The sequence below is a fragment of the Clupea harengus genome, chromosome 15 (genome assembly GCF_900700415.2).
Source record: "Clupea harengus chromosome 15, Ch_v2.0.2, whole genome shotgun sequence".
NCBI lineage: Eukaryota > Metazoa > Chordata > Actinopteri > Clupeiformes > Clupeidae > Clupea > Clupea harengus.
The window spans coordinates 9583596-9603777 of NC_045166.1; the positions used below are offsets into that span (position 1 = coordinate 9583596).

The 20182-nt window shown below is 41.4% G+C and overlaps 1 protein-coding gene across 1 annotated transcript in view; it reads left to right on the forward strand.

Annotated features, from left to right (window-relative positions):
* Positions 1-14070: 14070 nt before the first annotated feature.
* Positions 14071-20182, forward strand: part of LOC105892943 (uncharacterized protein C14orf132) — a 20290-nt gene continuing 14178 nt past the window's right edge. The window contains exon 1 of the mRNA XM_031581981.2: positions 14071-14358. Coding sequence (XP_031437841.1) covers positions 14332-14358 — 27 coding nt within the window. The 5' untranslated portion in view covers positions 14071-14331. The remainder of the gene's footprint in view (positions 14359-20182) is intronic.

The window sequence follows — 20182 nt, forward strand, 5'->3', positions numbered from 1 at the left end:
ACGCGCCATTTTAAAAAGCGTGCTTTGCTGTCCACTCCCTTGGTGTTTCTTCCATACACAGTAACAATCCAAACCACCCAATGCTGGGATGGAGTGGGGGGGTGCGTGTGTGTGTGCGTGTGTGTGTATGTATGTGGAGGTGGGGGGTGCACCATGGCCCACTTTCCTGAGCTTTTGATTTCCTTGTTTATCAGTTTAATAAGCTTCACCAGCCTCAGGGACAGAGCTATAATATCACGGGGTCAGGTCACCTCATATGCTGAGCTGCATTAACCACCGTTACCTTTGCTGTGCTGTTCCAGAAACTTTTTTAAAGACTGCATGAAGCTCTGCCCCTCTGGTCGTGAAAAATGTCTGAACGGTCCCAGATTTATAGCCGCCGGAGGGCGAAACGGAGTGAGAGTGTTACCCTTTCAACAGTAAAAGATCTTAAGCTGATCTTAAGAGAAAATTAGAGCGAATTAAAGTTAGATTTGTAACATACACTGTGCTGCACAAAACATCTAACTGTGGTGTTCCTTGTACTTCGAAATGTCTGAAGATGTTTGTGATTCAGTAGTGAAGTAGGTGTTGCACCTTGTTCTGCTGTACTGTACTTCATCTTGGACACTGTCAGGATTATGTGCTCCATTATTCAGTAGCCAGTGAGTTGACTGATGAACTCATATTTTTCCACCTTTCTTTCATCAAAAAACACAACTGAATCAAAAAGATTATTGTCACTTTGCTGATATTGATATTTTGCATTTTCAAACAGTCTTACTACCTCTGAGATCTCACATATAACACTGCTTAAGGGAGCTTCAGAATAAATTATCTAAGAAAATATCATTTGTAGAGATAATGTATTGTTTATTATTTAATTATTTACCTGTTGCACCCCTCACACTCCATTATTGCTGAATAAAATTCACAGGCCTCATTCTGCAGGGGTCAAAGGTTACATCTTCCTAAATGCAGGATGGAAGTAAGCATTACGCTCACGTTCTGCGTTATCTTGAACACATGGCTATGTTGTGTATTGTCAGTTGAACTATAAAGAATAAAGAATGTGTTGGTGATTGGTTTTCTTCACAGATTAGCTATTCCTGTTCTCACCTGTACCATTGGAATAATTGTTCCTTTAATTGTGTGATTTCCGCTTAATCGTATTAAACAAACTAGGGCATAATAGTTCAACGTTTTTTTCTGTTGCCATTACCAGTAGGTTGATAATCTTACATGATAATGTCAATCATAGTTGCTATTATTTAATGCATATGACCCTTCGCTCTCAGCGCAATAGCTCCTGACTCTCGTCCACTTTGAAGACAACAAATAATCACCCAGACTCTCAGATCTCCTCCAGAATAGGCCTTTGTGCTATTGGTCTGTGCAGAGCAGTGATTTGTGCTGCCTGATACAATCAAAGAGCTTGGCTTTATTTGGCGAAGCAGACGATGGGTAGCATCTGCGGAGTAGTGAATCGCCAAATATTCTCATTACAGGACACAGTGCCAATGCTGAGTGGATCAGCTCCTCTCAGACAGAGCCTCACTCTCTCCACGGCCCCTCTCAGAGACCTGTGCTTCAGCACACTCAGACTCATTTCTGGCCTCTACATTTCTCAATTAAGCCTCTAACATCAATTCTGTTGTAATATGTATCCTACCTATCCTAGCACACTCAGGGCCCTAGTTGGTGGTGGAAATTTGGGTGAAAAACGGCCTATTCTGCCCCAGCTGGATGTCTTAAACTCTGACCTGAGGTGTGGATTTTGGATAGAGGCGTGGCAATATATTCTTCTCGGATAGGTAATGTGCCAATCACAAACCATCACTGCCCCAGTATGATTTATCTATCTGGAAAAAAATATCACTTTTTATTGAAAGAGTGGCATATTATGCCTCCATATTTCTGTGTTAACAAGGAAGCAGGAGCAAATCTGTGTTATGGGTTAGTGCAATTAGTCTGTCTTGGACATCCTTGAAGTTAAGCCTGCCACATATCCTGGCAGGCTTTTCAAAAAGAATCAAATGTTTGTTTTAAAAGATTAAACCCCTTGAAAGACTTGAGCATCTTGGAAGACGTACGGCTTCCTTACTTAACACGTTGAAATACTGTTTTCGTAATGTACTCTAAAAAGTCTTTGTTACTGTTACAACAACCTTCAGCACCCGACATGTCCTTTGTGTTGACTACATATATTTAAGTTTGCTGCACTTTTCTATGAAACTATTTAGCATTTTCTGAATTCTTAACTGGAAATGCAAAAGGTGCACTGTGTTTGTGCAAGGCTTTGGCCCACAGTGTTTCAGAAAACTGTAGAAAATGACTGAAATTTGTGCTGTACTGTATTTGTGTATATATTCAGTATATTGATACAGTTTTGTCAATTTTCTCTAGGAAGTGCACTGTAACACCATAACTTCAAAAAGCATAAGCCTAACAAAGATACGAGTGTTTTAGATTTATCACACTAGTGATCCAAAAAGTCTAACCATATGCATATCTGTGCCATTTAATGTAACAATTCGATTTTGAACAGGGATTATTGAGTTTTGAATGCAGTGTTTATATTTTGCAGGAGATATGAGGTGTTCTGCTTTTTGCGTGTGCGGTTATGTGAATTGTGTGTAGAGATTTTTTTTTAAAAATGGGAAAACGTATGTAAGCAGTTGTACAACTGTAAAACAGTGTAAAAACTGTAATATCGTTTAACAAAAAAGAACAAGTCTGAAAACCAGAATAATTATTTCCCTCTAATGTCTGACACAAATTTGTCATTAATATGGGCCATTGTGCATGAAATATGGGGTTTAGGAGTGCAGTGGTCGGATAATGGGAATTTAACAGTGAAGCCTCATTCATGAGCACTACAAATCATGAGACTAATAAGTTCTGTCTTTGTGATAGCTCTGTAGAAATCACATTATAGACAGAGAGTTTTATTTCACAACTTCACAAAGTCAGAGAGTACAGGGTACATAAAGGGTAATACTGAATTAAAACGTGCTCACACCGCCTCTGTGTGGAGCCTCCATGTCTCATCTCCCTGACCCTGGCTCTCTCTGAGCTCTCTGAGTGTTTCTCTCGCCCAGACCCACACACCTCACTGTCGATGTAGAGCCTCTTTTTCAAGCATGACAAATTATCTTTGTAATTATTCTGTAACAAAAAGACATTGCTTACTTCACGACCTTCCAAAGTGATGGAACTGCAAAATAGCTATTCTACTGTTGTTCTGTATCATTTGTATCTTTAACTTTATCTTTATATTGATGTTTCCTGCTCTGATTGACTGTTGCATGGTGGTTATTGTGTGAGCATATAAATGCTCATATAGGGGACTGATGGAACTGGAAATATTGCTATTCTGTTGTAAGACATTAACTCCTTATTTTGTATCTGCAACTCATTTTGGATGTGTACTCTGTCTGTTTCACTGAGACCTGAACAAGTGACTTGTGAACCCCCCCCCCCCCCCCCCCCCCCCCGATAGGCTCCTTCCTGCTAAAACCCTTTGTGCCATGGTATCATGGTATCACCCCCCTCCCCCCATAGGTGAACCCCTCACCCCACTGTCTCCCCCTTCCTCTCACTTATAGGTGTGGTCATCCCCTCCCCTATTGTATTCTACCTGACTGAAATGTATAAATGCCTACCTATCAGGTAGGCCTTTCTCTAAGCACCAGCTGAGAGGGGTCTCCACGCCGAAAATAAACTCCAGAAACCTGACTTACATTTACATTTAGTCATTTAGCAGACGCTTTTATCTAAAGCGACTTACAGATTAGGGGTGGGAATTGGCAAAAATGTGACGATTCGATAGTATTGCGATATTTGGGTTCACGATTCAATATTATTGCGATTCTTAACATATTGCGATACAGCAAGTATTGCGATTCGATTCTGCGATATATTGCGATTCATGTCCCCCATATTATTCAGAAGGCATTACAAAAAATTAGGAAAATAAGACTGCTCAACTCACTTCAAATGTCACATTTAATTCTGTGTACAACATTATCTTCTACACATTAAAAACAAGTGCAAAAACAAAAAATCCTGATTTCGCGGGAGCTTTTCCAAAATGTTCCAAACTGTGTTTTTTAGGTGTTTGTTGATGAAATTGCGGGAGCAAATGAAAGTTGCGATAAAAAGTTCAGAATTTCCCTCTTTGTAATTATAAATGAGTTATTTGTTGAAAAATAAGTAATTAAAAAACAAACATTCATTAAAGCCCAAAACCATTGTCCTCTTAATAAACTTACCAACATGCCAAACAAAAGACTACCAGGACTACAAAAATGTAGCAAAATAGGCTTTACTTATCCACAACGAAGTGCACCACGGATGTGCGGTCAGGGGAAGCAGAGTGAAAGTAAAAAATATATATATATATGATCAAATAAATTAATATTTCTCTACTGATCTGTGCTATAAATGTAATATCTGCATGATTCCAATCATTTTGAGCATTTGATATAATCAAATCATTGAATTTGCGCATGTCCTGTTCAAACAGACATGAGACATTGAGACGGTGAGGCAGCGACGAACTGTGCCTCATCTCAGATTGCGCAATCCCTCACAAACTGGGTTGAGCGCATGCGTAGAACCTATTCAGTCTTGCTGATCTGTCATAAAACCACTGTGAAAAAACACAGAGGGGAGGCAAACACTACCTCTGCCTCAATGAATCCCATTGAGAGCACAACGGTCGGGTTTATGCTGGTTCTGCCGTTGCTTTTCTTCTACACTTATATTTGACCTTGACCGCGAAAATGGAAGATTCTATAGCTAAACTTAAACATTTCTCAAAACTGGACTTTCAAACAAAACGTAAAGTGATCAATAGTGGGAGACCAATGCCGGAGCTAAAAGGTAAGCTTCAAACAAAGCTAAAAGGTATGCTTCTCACCCCTCATTCGCTAACATTACATTCATACAAACCGTGTACAACCGGTTGTGATGGTGACGCCATTTTCATTTGAATTTGCTGTTGAATGCACGACAATAAATCACCGCAACAAGCGCCACCTTGTGGATGTAATATGCAAATGTAATATTATCAGAGTAAACTCTGAGAAAAACAATGGAGAAAACCCGAAAGTAAAACACATAATTATATAATTAAATATTGCAATACTTTGCGCTACTGTATCGATATAATTGCGAGCGTAAAATATCGCAATACTGAACAGAATCGATTTTTTTCCCCCACCACTATTACAGATGTGCGACTTACAATGTATACACATTTTACATTTACACTGATGGCACACTGCACATCAAGAGCAATTAGGGGTTCAGTGTCTTGCTCAAGGACGCTTCGACAGGGAATCGAACTAGCAACCTTCTGCTTACTAAACGACTTATTTACCTCCTGTACCACTGTCGCCCCTACTTCAAATCTCCGATCCCTTCTTCAACTTAAGCGTGCTTATCGATTCCGTCAAAAGCCACAGAGCAAAGCAGACAGACAGGTTGATATTGAAAACAAGACATGTTTAAAATGTCTCTTTTGCATGTCGTCTCCAGAGTCTCTGGCTCCTGGTCTGTTTCCCTCCTTCTTGCCTGGCTTTGCTATATCTTGTTATAGCAAACATAGTTAACATCTTGTATGTTACCCTCTTACATTCCTGTCAGTAGATATGGAGCCTCGTTCATAGGCATGAGCAATCATATGACAAGTTTTAGTTTTGTTCTGTAAAGATCACACTGTAGTAAGCCTTATTTCCCAACCTTCACAACATCAAAGTCACAGAGCACAACAGACATGTAGGCTAATATCAAAACAAAATACAGTATCCACATTTACATTTAGTCATTTAGCAGACGCTTTTGTCCAAAGCGACGTACAATTTTTATCCATAAAAATATCTCTGTGCAAGTTCTTCCCTGGCTTTCTCACTCCTGGTCTGGCTCTGCTGCCCTGCCAGCCCACTTACGTCTCTGTTATTAGACTGGGAGCCCAACACACCCTCACGCAGACCTCTGCTCTTTCATTACGGACGGACAGCCCTTGTCCGACCCGTTTAGCTGTAGCTGTGTGATTCAGCTCCCGGCCCTGTTGGACTGCTGATTGTGTGCAGAAACAAAAGAGTGTTTGAGAGCCTATTGTGTGGACATAAGTTTGAGAAACACCATCTGGGCTGCGAAAATGCTGTTCTGGGATCTGGTCCATGTTGTTAAAACACAGTGTGCGAAAAACAGGCATATTTAGACCGGTGTGAGTAATTGCTGCGTTAATTATATTTTAGTCTGGATTCAGGCAAATATGGTGATCATCTCCTTTAAAACTTCTTATAATATGTTTACTCTTTTGTGGAGACGTTACGGTTTGTGTGATTATTGACTGCAGTGGAAACAACAGTGACAGATTTACATGAGGCGAGACTTTGAACACTTTTGCATCTAATTGCTTTGGAGAAGCTAGTGAAAGCCTTAACGAGCTGGCGACAGCTCTAGATTGTTCGTCAGTTTTTCCACTGATATATGGCAGTGAATTTCACAATGGCTGGTGGCACACAAACTTACTGCAAAACATCTCACTTCAGAATATAAGTGTGTGCTCCTTTAAGACCTTCAACACCATCACATCTGTGGACACGAACAACTTATTATTCCCTTTCAATAGCCTTCATGATTTCCACACTCCCCAACCTAATTAACACACAAAAATAAAGCCCTGTCGCATCATGTGAACATGCGCACGACTCTCTCTTTTTCCCTCCATTCAAAAGCTAGCTAACTCCCATGGTATTGACTGAAATCAAACAGAAACAAAATTCTACTGAGGATACATTTCTGGTTGGCTTCTCGGCTGCCTGAGCTCCTCCCCGATCGCCTCTCCCCAGTGCTGCGTTACCTAATAGAGAGCAGCAGACCTGGGCGAGCCTCGTTCTAGGCGTGATTTCATCTACACTCAAGGAGGACCTGACCTTCATGTATTGGGTGGGAGGAAGGTGAGGGGGGAGGAGAGGTAGGGTGCTGGATGAGGTTTTCATGAGGCTGATTGTCTCTCAAGGGACCAGCTGAGTCCCAGACAGAGAGAGAGGCTTGAAGAGAGCTCCATCCTCCCCACACAGGGGCCGGCTGCGTAATGCTCTTGTCTTTGCAGGAGGCACGAAACACCAAAGAAGATGGTCTTGTTGTTGATTGGTAAACAAGACTCCAGTGTCTCCTCACTCTCCCAGTTCTTTGAATCGATGGCAATTCCTCCAATCTTAAGTGGTGCTTTGCGTCTGCATGGGTATCATAAGCGACGCAGAACACTGTCAGGACCTTAACTGATACACAATTTATTGATATTCATTGATATATATATTGATTGATATATCCGTTTTTAGCCTGAGACATTGTATGTTTTTCAAGCTTTCCATGTAGGTCAGAGTGATTGACAGTGTGCAGGCTGCCTATCTCCCGTTCAAGGGCATGTCGTTGATCCTATCTGATGAACTCCATGTTGTGTTTCTGTGACAACCTCCTCTGAGCGCGAGCCCTGTGTCATCTGCTGGAGAGCTGAATCCAACTGCTTTGTTTCCTGCCTTTCGGGCAAATTGAAAGAGCGGAGATACTGATGATTATGTGATATGAAATAATCCAGCACCCTTCTCCTATAGCGAATCTGTAGCCTACATCCAAAAAGAAATACGTATAGCTGTTTTTTGTTGTTGCTATTTACTGGAATGAATCAATGAAAACTAGTAAGAGAAGCATTTCTGCCTTCAAAACCATTCTGATGGAGAGCTGTTGATGAACATGAAGAAATCCTCAGTATCCATATGATGGCTTTAGTACACATTCACTGCCGAAACGTAAAACCACCTCAAGAACTCACAGCATTACTCATAAAAAGCTTCTGTGTAATTGGGTATGTGTGCTGTGTATGAGGTGAATGTTTCAGTTCATGTGTGTGCGTGTTAATATAGATATATGTAGGCCTGTGCATGCAGTGTTGACTAAAAGCATATATATATATATATGTGTGTGTGTGTGTGTGTGTGTATTAGTGTTTGTGTGTGTGTGTATGTGAGAGAGATAGAGAAAGAGAGAGAGAAAGTGTGTGTGTTTTATCTCGATGCATCATGGGGGCAACCTCAGCAACCCCAATCCTTCAGGTGATGCCACAGGGCCACACACACACACTCACATTTTATACACCTTCTTTGATTACAAGTCAAGTTTTATCAGGAAGCAAAAATTCTGAATAGGCCAACATGCATGTTAAAGCAGACACACATCACACACACACACACACACACACACACACACACACACACACACAGACACACACACATCACACACACACACACACACACACACACACACAGACACACACACACACACACACACACACACACATCACACACACACACACACACACACACACACACACACACACACACACACACACACACACAGGGAACCCAAAAAACCTGGAAGATCTCCAGTGCACTCCCCACTTAGCAGCTGCAGAGGCAGCGTTAGCAGCAGCTGAACTCACCAAGCGGAGCTCTGAATCTCTCATGACGGCGAGGCCAAGCAGAGCAGAAAATAAAGCCCAGAGAGGACTCCTGTCACACACACACACACACACACACACACACAGAGAACGAGAAGGGCCCAACCTGAAAACACAAGGCCTTTCACATATTCAAAACAGCCTTTCCCCTCTGAAGGGCGTTTCAACCTGACGTACATTTTTGTAGGGACAAGGTCATCCAGGCTTTGTTAAGGTCAAAATGTCAGGTCAGCCTTCACTTCAACCTAGTTTAAAATCACTGTATAAAACACTGTTGGGATTAAGGCGGGGGGGGGGGGTTCCTGGAAACCAGGCTTCGTACTGGAAGATATGCTGGAGTTACGGTGGCTGTCACCAGTGTCTTGAGTGCCCTTGGGGCCCATGATTTACTTCAGATGTTGCATACAGAAGTGAGATGGCAGCAGTTTTTATTTCTCCCTTGCTATTGTCTCTCGAACAGTGACATGTCATGAAATACATGAATCAGTTATTTCACTTGCAATGACATACAACAAAAAAGGGGGTGGGGATGTGAGTGTGTGTGGATTGGGGGGGGGGGGGGAGGGGCAGAATAATACATTGTCCTCTATCAGAGAGTTCCAAATGTGCATATGATGATGTGAATTCCGAGAAGTAGAGCTGAAGATGCAAGATCATATCACAGACAGCAAACCTCCTCACCCACTCTATCGCCAGGGACATAAATTTGCTGTCTGCTGGTCCAGTCGTATTTACACTTAGAGCTACTCACTGAGCTCATTCTAATGCAGGGGAGCAGTCTTTATCCATTGATACATGTGCAAAAGCCAAACGTTTAGCAGCCAGAGTCGTAAATTCGGTGGTGGTGATGATCTCATACACTTTGCCAGTGTACAGCACGGGAGTCAGTGAGGAGCCTATCTTTCCCATCTTAATTACGGTTGCAGTGATTGTCTGCTAAGCTGGGCAGCTCCAGCACATTATTCCCTGTGCGTCTTTTGTGCACCTTTATCAGGTTTGTCTCTTAAAATCCAAACTAGTGTGTAGTCGGCGCATGGGGTCACACTCAATCTTGTGCTGTAACCCGGAGAGATAGTGTGAGGAACAATGAGAGACTGGATCACTGGATGTTGGTGGAACTGTCAAAGTCAAACTGTCAGACTTCCATTTAACTGAGTGAAATTCATATTGAGGAATAGCTAAGCCTCCCTGAGTATAGTTATCTAGCCACCTTCATTAGACACTTCATATCAGAGGTGATAAAACTCACTGTCTGCGATGCTGTAAAAACCAATGAGGTACTGTATCACTTCACAATACATTGCCTGGCCTGTGGACCTGTCTAAATCCTACAGTTATTAAGGAGACTGAATAAAACTTATGTTGTTGGGGAACATTTGTGAGACTTATGAGTATCATTATCTGACTAGGTCCATTTGGCACTTCATACTGATAATGATTCAACTTAATGAGTAGTTCTTGGTCCTGTCACGCAATGCTTAATGGTGTGCATAAGCAGCAGCTAGCGCAGATACAGCTGTACAATACAGCTAGCACTCCAGTTAGCACTCCAAGTACTATTTGTGATCTAACACTAAAATAACCAACCATCAACATCAACCCAACCAAATCAACACCACTAACTTATTTCTGCATGATAAACTGCTTAAGGTGCTCACAAATCAACGCACAGTAAGCTGTTAAAGAGAGTGGTTATATTTACAGTTTTTCTCGATTGATTACGTTCAAAAACTGGAACTTATGGCACAATGACCACAACCTGTAACTCATGTGCCAACTCCCTAAACCAATTCTGCTTAACTATAAGCACAATTATCTGCTTTAGACACAGATTTCAATTGTTAACCGCACTTTCTTCAAAACACAACACACAATTATCTGCTTTAGACACAAATTTCAATTGTTAACCACACTTTCTTCAAAACACTAAACACCATCCTCTCTACTTTGCACACTTCATCAATGCCAAAACCTCCTTGTGTTCAGACAGAACACACTGCTATTCAATTGGCAAAACTTCCATTTCCAAGGCTGTTGTGCAATTTGAAATCAAAGCTTTAGCAATATGATGGCCACAGGTTAGCTCCTGGTTTGGAGAACAATTGATGGCAACATTGAAGTGAGAGGTGATCAGAAAGGCAGAGGAGTGAGAGTAAGAGGAGGAGGAGGAAGAGGATGAAGAGAAAGAGCAAGAAGGAGAGCCATTATCTCTGATGAGATTCGGGCCACTGTGGTCAACCCTGTGGTCAACCATGGTTTGACCATGCAGGAGGCTGGCCAGAGGGTTCTACCAAATATAAGCCGCTTCTCAGTTGCATCCATTCTCTGGACATTCAGAAGAGGGAATAGGTAAGAAACACTACTATGACAGGAAAACACTAGTTTGAATGCCTTATCAGGAGCATAGTATTCTTGTATTTTCCATTGTACTGTATCTGTAAAATTACGTAAACAAATACAAAGTGCAACCATTGATGACCAAGACTAATTCCTAAACATCAATACAGTGAGCCTAGCCACAGTGGACTGTGTTCTAAGGCGGAACACCTTGAGAATAAATCAGGTGTACAGGGTGCCTTTTGTCAGAAACTCCGACAGTCAAACAGTTATGCTATGACTATGTGCAAGTAAGTCATATACATTTTCACAACTGATTGCGTCCTATCAGCACTGACACATTACTGTACTGTATTGCAATCCAATCCAATGTTACAGTTTTTCTCGATTTCTTACACACATGAAGCATGCCTCGTTTTCTCAAAACTCTAAACACAAATCCCTAAACCACTCACACAAAATGCAACAACATTGACAACACTGTGTAGGTCTATTTCTGATTCAACATTGTCAATATTGTCTTGAGCTAGAACAGGATGCAATAGTTTTTTGTCCTTTTTTATTTTACATTTTTCTTTCTTTTTTTTTGTTGACTGTACTGGCCTATATCCTATTGTTTGTTCTGTGAAAATCATTTACACATTCAGTTGTGTTTGCTGTGATGTATAGGCTACAGCACTTTTGGAAAAAAAAAGAAATATTTGAGTTGTTACTGTATATTTGTGTGTTGTTTTATATTTGAGTAAAAACATTATACAGTTATATTTTACCACAGGAGTAAGCGTACAGTAACACTGAACATGAAAAGGCATAATGCTCCTGATAAGGCCTTCATACTGGTGTTTTCCCATTTCATAGTAGTGTTTTTCATTGAGCACATCAGTGTTCAATCGATGCTTAGAATGTCTACTCATATAATGAGCTGTGTTTGTCATTTGAAAACAAAATACCCTTTTGAGGTGACATAACACTGTTTTGAAAGCAAAGTTGCATTTTGCAGGAGATATTAAGGGTTTTGCATTTTGTGTGAGTGGTTTTGGTATTTGTGTTTAGAGTTTGGAGAAAACGAGGCATGCTTTCAAAAAATGTGTGTTAGCAATCGAGAAAAACTGTAAACAAGTCACAATGCTTATATCTCATTACACATTCCTCAGTGGTGGCAAAGTTTGTGTTTTGTAAACAAACAAACAACCCCATTTCTGTTTTCTTTAATGTGCAGAGCTGCATTTCAACTCAGACTGTCTAGCTAATAACGGTCTTGGTGGGGTCCCCACCCACACAGCTGCCAGAGCCTAATGATCGCAGAGCCAGAGCCCCCGAAGATTAACTGTGTTTACAAGGAGTGGTTGCTATGAAACCAATATATCACCATGGACACCCATCCCTGTCTGTCATTTACATGACTCTACACAAACACCGCCACACACCGCTGCCCGTGTCCAATTGTGTTGTCTTTTGGATGTGACATGCCGGTGAAATGATATGTTTGAAAGGATATTTTGTGAGTGGTGCCTGAAAGTGCACCTGATAGGACACACTGCTCAGGTCAAACTCAGGGAAAGAACATATAGAAATGTATTTATGGATTCTGTCATTGAATAGGCTCTATAAGTAGCCAACCTTTAGATTTGGATGTCATTCCATCTGAAGGTAAAGTGAGCTAGACTCCCTGATTGTTTGCAACAAGTGTCACAAATCCCCTGTTGTGATTTCCCTTCCTGGCTGTGCTACCTGAGTTTCCTTCAGTCTGACAGGTTATTTGCATCACTGCAGGCTCCTCTTTCTCCAGTCAAAATGGATCCTGTAGGGCAAGAGGAAATCTACTGAAAAATTGATGGAGATTGCATGCCAGGGCAATTGTTCCTGTAAATTAATGCTGTGAACAAAAACAGCAGAGGAAATATTTTGGTCAGGGCCATTTAAAGGATTCGTATGAGTTATTTCAGCAGTGCATCCATACCATTGTATCACCACATAATGATACATCAGATATAACATATTCTGTGTCATATCCACATGCTATTTTTCTAATAATGGGGTGATGGCATAACAGTGTGGAATATGAATGGCTTTAATAGCACATTATCATGTTATGTTGCTCTCCTGAGGCAAGACATTGTTTGGTTCATCTGCATATTCAGTCTGGTGACTTTACAACGGCACCATTAATGGTCATACATAGTTTTATGAACCCCCAGTTCTGTCTGTACATTCAATTAAGGTAATGTGGTAGTGCTGTGTAGTGTCTCTAAACTGTACCTGCATATAATGTGCCCATATCTTATATGAAGATTAGATTTTTATTTAGGTGTAGTCTGTTGCAACATGCATATGCAAAGCTTTATAGGTTTGCCTCCCTGTCAGTCTTAATACCGCCCTCTACTGAAAAGTGTTTTCAAACAAAGGGTCCATCTTCAGTGAGGAACCGAATGGATGTGACTCTAACCAGACAATGCTGCTCCTGGATCTGCTGATATATAGCATACAGTTTAATCACAATTGCATTGTCCTTCAAACCTCAGTAAGACTCATCGCTGATTGCATCGGAGAGTCATTTCCAGAGGGAGCGAGAGAATATTGAAGCCCTCAATAAAGCTACAAATAAAAAATAAAAACATGCAATGTTCCTATTCAAGCCTTGCATGCACTGGTAAATGTCAGGTTTCAGGTCAAGTTTTACATTAGCCCATGAATCAGCATATGCCTGAGCAACATAGCCTCCAAATAGCATTGCTCGCTGCTGAGACCATTGCAAAAGGCTATATTGTGGACCTTTGATGCTGGGCCATATTCTCTTATGCTGCCAAAGTATTGTATGTCGTGAACTCTGTCTGGATTTCAATCTCACTCTTTTGAGTGACAATGAGGGTATTTCGTCTTTTGTGAATTGTGCAAGTGACCAAAATGAACAAGAACAAGCCCAAGAACTGTACAATATTTAGGTCTATGTATATCAGTGATAAAGGCCATTGTGCATTTCACAGCAGTAGCATGGCCGTTGCATGATACGTGTCCTCCAGCATGTCCTGTTCGCATTAAATATTGTAAGACAACATGGTTTTGATCTCACTATCACTTGTTTTGCATAGTTAAATGTGCATTCGAGAAACTGACCTAAATATCCTAAAGAGTTTAAAATGGGGGGGGGGGGACGGACGTATAAGCTACTGCAACAATATATCAATAAGTTCCCTTGTCGAGAGATTAGGTCGTCTGACAAGGCTGTTGCGCGCTCCCTCCGTACCCACTCTCTTTTCCCCTCTCTCTCTCTCTTTCTCTCTCTCGCCAGTTGCTCGCTTTTCGCTTCCGGTAGTCGTCTGTTCCACATACAGTCATCTAGCCATCATGCGAAAACCATGAAGACAGTCTGGCGCTGAGGACAAAAGGTTGCTTTACCGGAGAATTCGTTTGAATGTCCCTGGTCAGACTTGCTCGACCTTCCTCTCCATTTTAATTTGTCCCTTGTGTCCTGAGTGCAAATCACCATGGATTTGTCATTTATGGCTGCGCAGGTAAGACGAATCTATATGTCCAATGTCGGTGTTATTCATTTGACGACGTTTTGAACCAACTTTTTGCCAATGAACTATGTCTATAGGACATGGTTTAGAAATAAAGATGTAAGGCTATAAACGCTTTTTGCACCGTTATAGTGTAATTGTAGATAATTACAATAACCGTGCATCAAATGAGAGAACACTCGTCAGTTTTCGAACTTGATCGTCAGTGAGTAGCCTATAAGTGATGCTATCGGTTGCAATGTATATCTAGTAAAATGCAATCCCATGGACGACAATGCTTTTTAACAGTTTAAACTTACAACTGTGCTATACCGCTTACTTTAATGTATGCATTTCAGTTCAGTTCAGTAACATGTCACTGGGATGCCAACTCTCAAGCTTTTGTCGTGAAACACACGCTTTTATGTCCTGTCTCACGCTAGCATGACATAAAAATCCATTGACTTCAATGCATTTCACGGCAAAAAGAATACACCTGTTTTGGTCAATCTTACCGATTCTCACGCCACGTCCGTCTTGAAAGTTGGCAACTCTGTCATCGGGTTCCTCTACAGGTGAAAATGTATGTCTATGTATGCCTAGGTATGTCACACCGGCATACGCGCCCATTTTCAGGCACACACATACCTATACACACACGCACGCACGCGCTCGCCCACACTGTGAGTGACACACGCAAACAATATTCCTATAACAAAGCAACATGGCAAAATATGAAATACATCTTTCTGCAGTTCGAGATTCTGGAACCTTGTCACACCTATTTCGAATCAGCTGAGTTATTGGAGTAATTAAATTAAATCACTACTAATGTAAATGCAATTAGAATTGACCTGGATTAGATCAATAGCTATCAACGTCCACTAACCACTGAATGTGAGTATGCCATCGTGTTTGCATGGATAATTAAAAAGTGTATAATTAGCTAATACATCACACTGAATGAGAAATGCTGAACAGATTAATTCCTTTTTAATGTGATAATTAATATTCTTGTTTTCACTTTTTAATGACTTTTGGTTGTGCTTTCATTTCGAGGATAACTCGTCTTGAATGACTTTACTGTCAGATAGGATGATTACTCCATTGCACCTATGCAAGGGGCAGTATTAAAGTTGCCTATCATACCATTATGTAATACTCTAAGGCAAGATCAAGATGATTCCTTCCCAATGAAGGAGTCCCACATGAATATGATATTTCTACTGACTTTCTTTATTTTTAAACTAGTTTAGGGCTGTCTATATGTTTTTATTTGAAATCTGCCATACTTTCTTTCCAGACTGTGTACATGTCAGGTATGGATAACGCTTAAGATCCCAGTGGTTCCATTGTTCTGTTTCCTTACCGTTATGAATGCTTCTGAATGTTGCTGTTTGACTTATTCACAACGCGTAACTTCTGGCATTGCAATATATTGGTCTAGTTGCAGTGACATTGCAATATTTTAAATACCACCTGTGTGTTGAGATTCTTTTGAATGAAGAGTGCATTACAAATAAAATAAATTATTATTATTATTATTATTAAGATTATGCTTAGAAAATGTGCCGGCATCTGTTCCATGTAATCGGAAACAATGTAATTGGAACTAGTTGGTTAAGTTGTGACTGTTTCATAAGGGACCTAAGTACGTTCTGTAAATTGAAAAAGAAATGCTGTGTTGCTTCAACACATTTCATTCATGTGCAACCGATGTCCACATTACAATTAAGTAAATCCAACTAAATAAACATATATATTTCAGTGTGTATTTAGAGACTTGTGCCAATGACATGATTTGCGATGAATCTCTGATCACACCTGTAATAATATTGTGAGGCGCCATTATCCAGTGCCCTATTCTATCAACAGCTGCAACCACGGAAACGCATTGAATAGGCTGTTATTTGTAAATGTGAATAGAATGTAACAATCTATCTCAAAGATATCATGAGCTCTGCCCATCCTGGCCTTCTAAGTGGATTTTCAGGAGTCTTGTATCAAACCAGGTGTTAGTTGGTGTTTATTTCATATTTCTCTTATACATATTTAGCATGCAGCCTACCATTGAAAGAAAAGGACTGAATTGTGTTTCTCTAAATGAGATTCTGGCAGGAATTAGACCTCTCCTATTGGGGTTGCCAGTGGCAACTGAGGATGTCTATATGCAGTCTATTGGTCCTGAAAAGTTTTTCAATCAGCACAATGATCATTAGTATTACTTCATTGTTTTCACACTGCTAAAATGGAGAAAAACACAATCTTTTAGTTTTTAGTATGATCTAAAGATGATTGAAAAGCTGGTCGGAAGTTGGCCCACAGTGTTTGAAATATGTCTATATTCACTAAAGTTTATAGTTTGTGTAAGCTAGTCTGATCGGTTTGTGTTAACTCATCAAGGGCATTTCAAAGGGAAAGTGGTTTCTATTGTGTTACCACCGATAGACAGAGATAAGAGATAGAGGCTGCTACATGTTGCTATCAGTTCTCTCTTCCGGCCAAAGGAGTCTGTCTCATATTGTTTCCTTCCTCGGCTGGGCACATGCGTCTCTATTGGGAAACAGCTGATGTCTCTTTTCCTCTCGTCTCTGCTCTCTCTCTCCCTCTGTCTCTTTCTGTCTGTGTATCGCTGGTTGTTAGGGCTGTTTTGTCGCTGGCGGCGGCTGGGTTTCTCCCCAGCTGAAAACACCTGCGAGGAGTAGTGTGAGGAGATCAAAGGGCGGACAGAGGGGGAGCTGACACTGCTCCACTCGCCGGCTTCCGCAAGCTCTCCATTAGTCTCTGTCAGTGTCGTCTCTATCGTGCTTCCTCTCTCCTCCCTCCTTTCTTTCTTTCTTACTCTCTCCCTCCCTCTGTTCTGTGTTTCCTCCAGCAGACTGGCAGCAGCTGCTTTAATATTAATGCCAGAGGCCAACTTCAGACATGCCTGGCAGCAGAGCTGCGTGGCAATGAGGTGTCTCCGAGAACTAAGAATAGGCGCTCATCACTCCCCCCCCCCCCCTTCCCTCCTTCCCTCTGCTCCAGCCCTCCTCACACCTGCACGTGTTACCACCTCGTCCTCCGCCAGTCGTTTTGTACAAAGGTGTGAAAGTTTGATGTAGTTGGAGTTGGAAGTGGGCAGCTCTGGTGCGAGCTGTCATTTGATCTCTGGCTCTCGAGCATTCACCCCGTGCTCCGAGTCCGAGTTCACAGCTCCCTCGGCTTTCCCGGGCTAAGAGTTAGTGCTCTGCTGTAATAACCTGGAGAGAACCGTCTCCGGATAGCCCTATCGTGCAGACGAACCCACTGTATCCGCACACTGTATCCGCACTCCTTCAAATCGGGGGTCCAAAGTGCGTAAACTCGAAATCTGGTCGCGGGTTGGTGTTCGTATGCACGCCATCCGCAAACCTAATCGGATTGCCCCACGTGATCACATCACGTGATTGCATGCAACCTCATGCTGAACCCTTATTAACCTCACTGCTTCACTTCATAACAGCAACGACATAGACTAAATGTATGACGTGGCTCCTTTTCGTGACTTACACTTTTCTACTGTGCTTAGTTGTTTGTATTGGGATAGTGTGCTGCTCTACCTACATGTGGATAGTTTTTCGTGGTCTTACTTAGCCAGTTGGACGTAATTTTTGAGACCAGCCAGAACAACGGACACCACCGGCATTATTTAATAACTGAATGGTTTGCCATGGCGCAGCGAGTGAGGCAGCCTGTCGTAGCAGCTTAAAAAAAAATTAAAAAATCTTCCCATTACCTTGCTGCTATTACACGTGAATTTCCCTAACGGGATTAATACAAGTGTATCTATCTATCTATATAAATCGATGTTGTTAGGAAAGGAATGACATTAACTAGCCACACTTTAATCTATCGCTGTTTAATCTATTTGCATCAGACAATTTTACAAAACCGGGTTTTAAAAGTGTCAGCAATAGCCTATATGAGCAAATCTGACGTGAAAAGTTTGACGGAAGTTTCAAAACGGTCTGTAATAAAGATGAATGTTACGTTAGCTTTAGTCCTGTCAGACAACGATACCGATAGCTATTAGCTAGCGTTAACATTACTTCAGAGGTACAGTATGTGGAGGACAAAGCCCTCAACAATAGCCTACATTTGTTGTTAGTAATAAAACCATGACATTGGAAGCAAATAAAGAGTAAACCAGGGAACATCTAGGATCCACACCACTTGCATTGTGGTCTCTCGTGCTCAAGCTCAGTATCTCATAAAGCACAGGCATTTAAACAACTCAGACATGTCATGTTGCACATTGCTTTGTTGCACTGTTCTAAACTCTTTATTATCAATAACAAATATAATTATTTTCGCTTAACCTACAGTCTGCTCTGACCACTGATTTTATAAACCACCATAATGTGTTACTGTGCAGATTAAATGTAGGCTATGCGGCTAGGCTAAATGTTGCTAGTTGGAGCTCGACTACCATAGACATATGTCTATGTCGACTACTGTCATATGTACGTATTAGCATGCTCCTGTCTTCTTCTCCGTTTTCTTCAGTTGTCTGTAGCACCGTTAAAGCGCCACCAACAGGCGTGGGGGATGTACTACAGCGGATTCAATCGGATTCGCTGGGTTCATGTGCACGCGATTTGAAAAGTGGATATGTGTGAAAAATGAATCCGGATTCAGGCAAACTAGACTTCACGTGCATGGGGCCTTAATGAGCCACAGTTCATTGCCAAATGATCCCCCCCTCCCCCTCCCTTTCAGAAAATCCTTTCATCTTATCCTTAATTTTTTTTGTCCTTCATGCAAATTAATCTGCAGCTTTATTCTTTGTGACAGATGATGGCGGATGGCAGGGGTCGCTATGTTTTTTTTATAATGGCCCCGATTACCACAAAGATTTCCATTATTGCTCCTGTTTATCTCGAGCTACAGATAGTGAAGCTTCTTCTATCTCTAATTGAATTTCACTGTTCCGCTCAACTGGTGCCAAGCGGAGAGGGCGATTTTTTTGGGGTGCCTCTTTGTAACTTCTTGAGTTTCTTTTTTTTTGGTGTGCTGTCTTCTCTTTGTGGTTCTCTATAAAAACAGGTGGAAAGGCCTGTGTATGTTCCACATGGCTCAGAGCTCCTGTCACATCCAGAAAGTTTGTTTCCCATATTTCACAGTGGATCACTTCAGTTTTCATAAATGCTAAAATATGCTGCCATTGCATGAAATAGTGAATACATGTGAAGGAATGGACCACTGAAGCGTACGGTCTAGTTTTTTATTATTCATCCTTGAATGCTGCACTGTTTAAACTTGAAAAGGGGAATTTCAAGCTCCATATAAAATGGTTCAATGCATTAATATCACCCACCTTTCAGAGCCGTAACTAGGTCTTTTCTACCGGCGCGCAGTGGCCTTGAAAAGGACATGATTCATCCAGTCTTTTCAGGTAGAAATAACACACTCATCATTCTTTCACTTGTCATCCTTCTTCTACTCATTTCTTCTTGACATACTCACATACTCCTTCCTGTCATTTGTCTAATTACAGCACAGGCTCGCTGTCAGCTGGGCAGTTGCCCACGGGCACCACCCACCCATTGGGAAGGGCACAGGTACAGCTGGTGCCAGAATCAGTGAGAGTGACCACAGCTGGTGTCTGGAGAGAAAACCCTTTCAGAAAGTGTGATGCTGTGTTCGAAACTCTGCACTGTATACTGCTGGTATAGTGATTTTGACGTTAAAGTATTGAGTCGTGTGCAGTTTGTGAAAAATATAATTACAGTACACAACAGTTACACGGATGCTTTGCCTCTCTGGCAAAGATTTCCTACATAAAGCCCAGTGACGTAGGAAGACCTGGACCGGC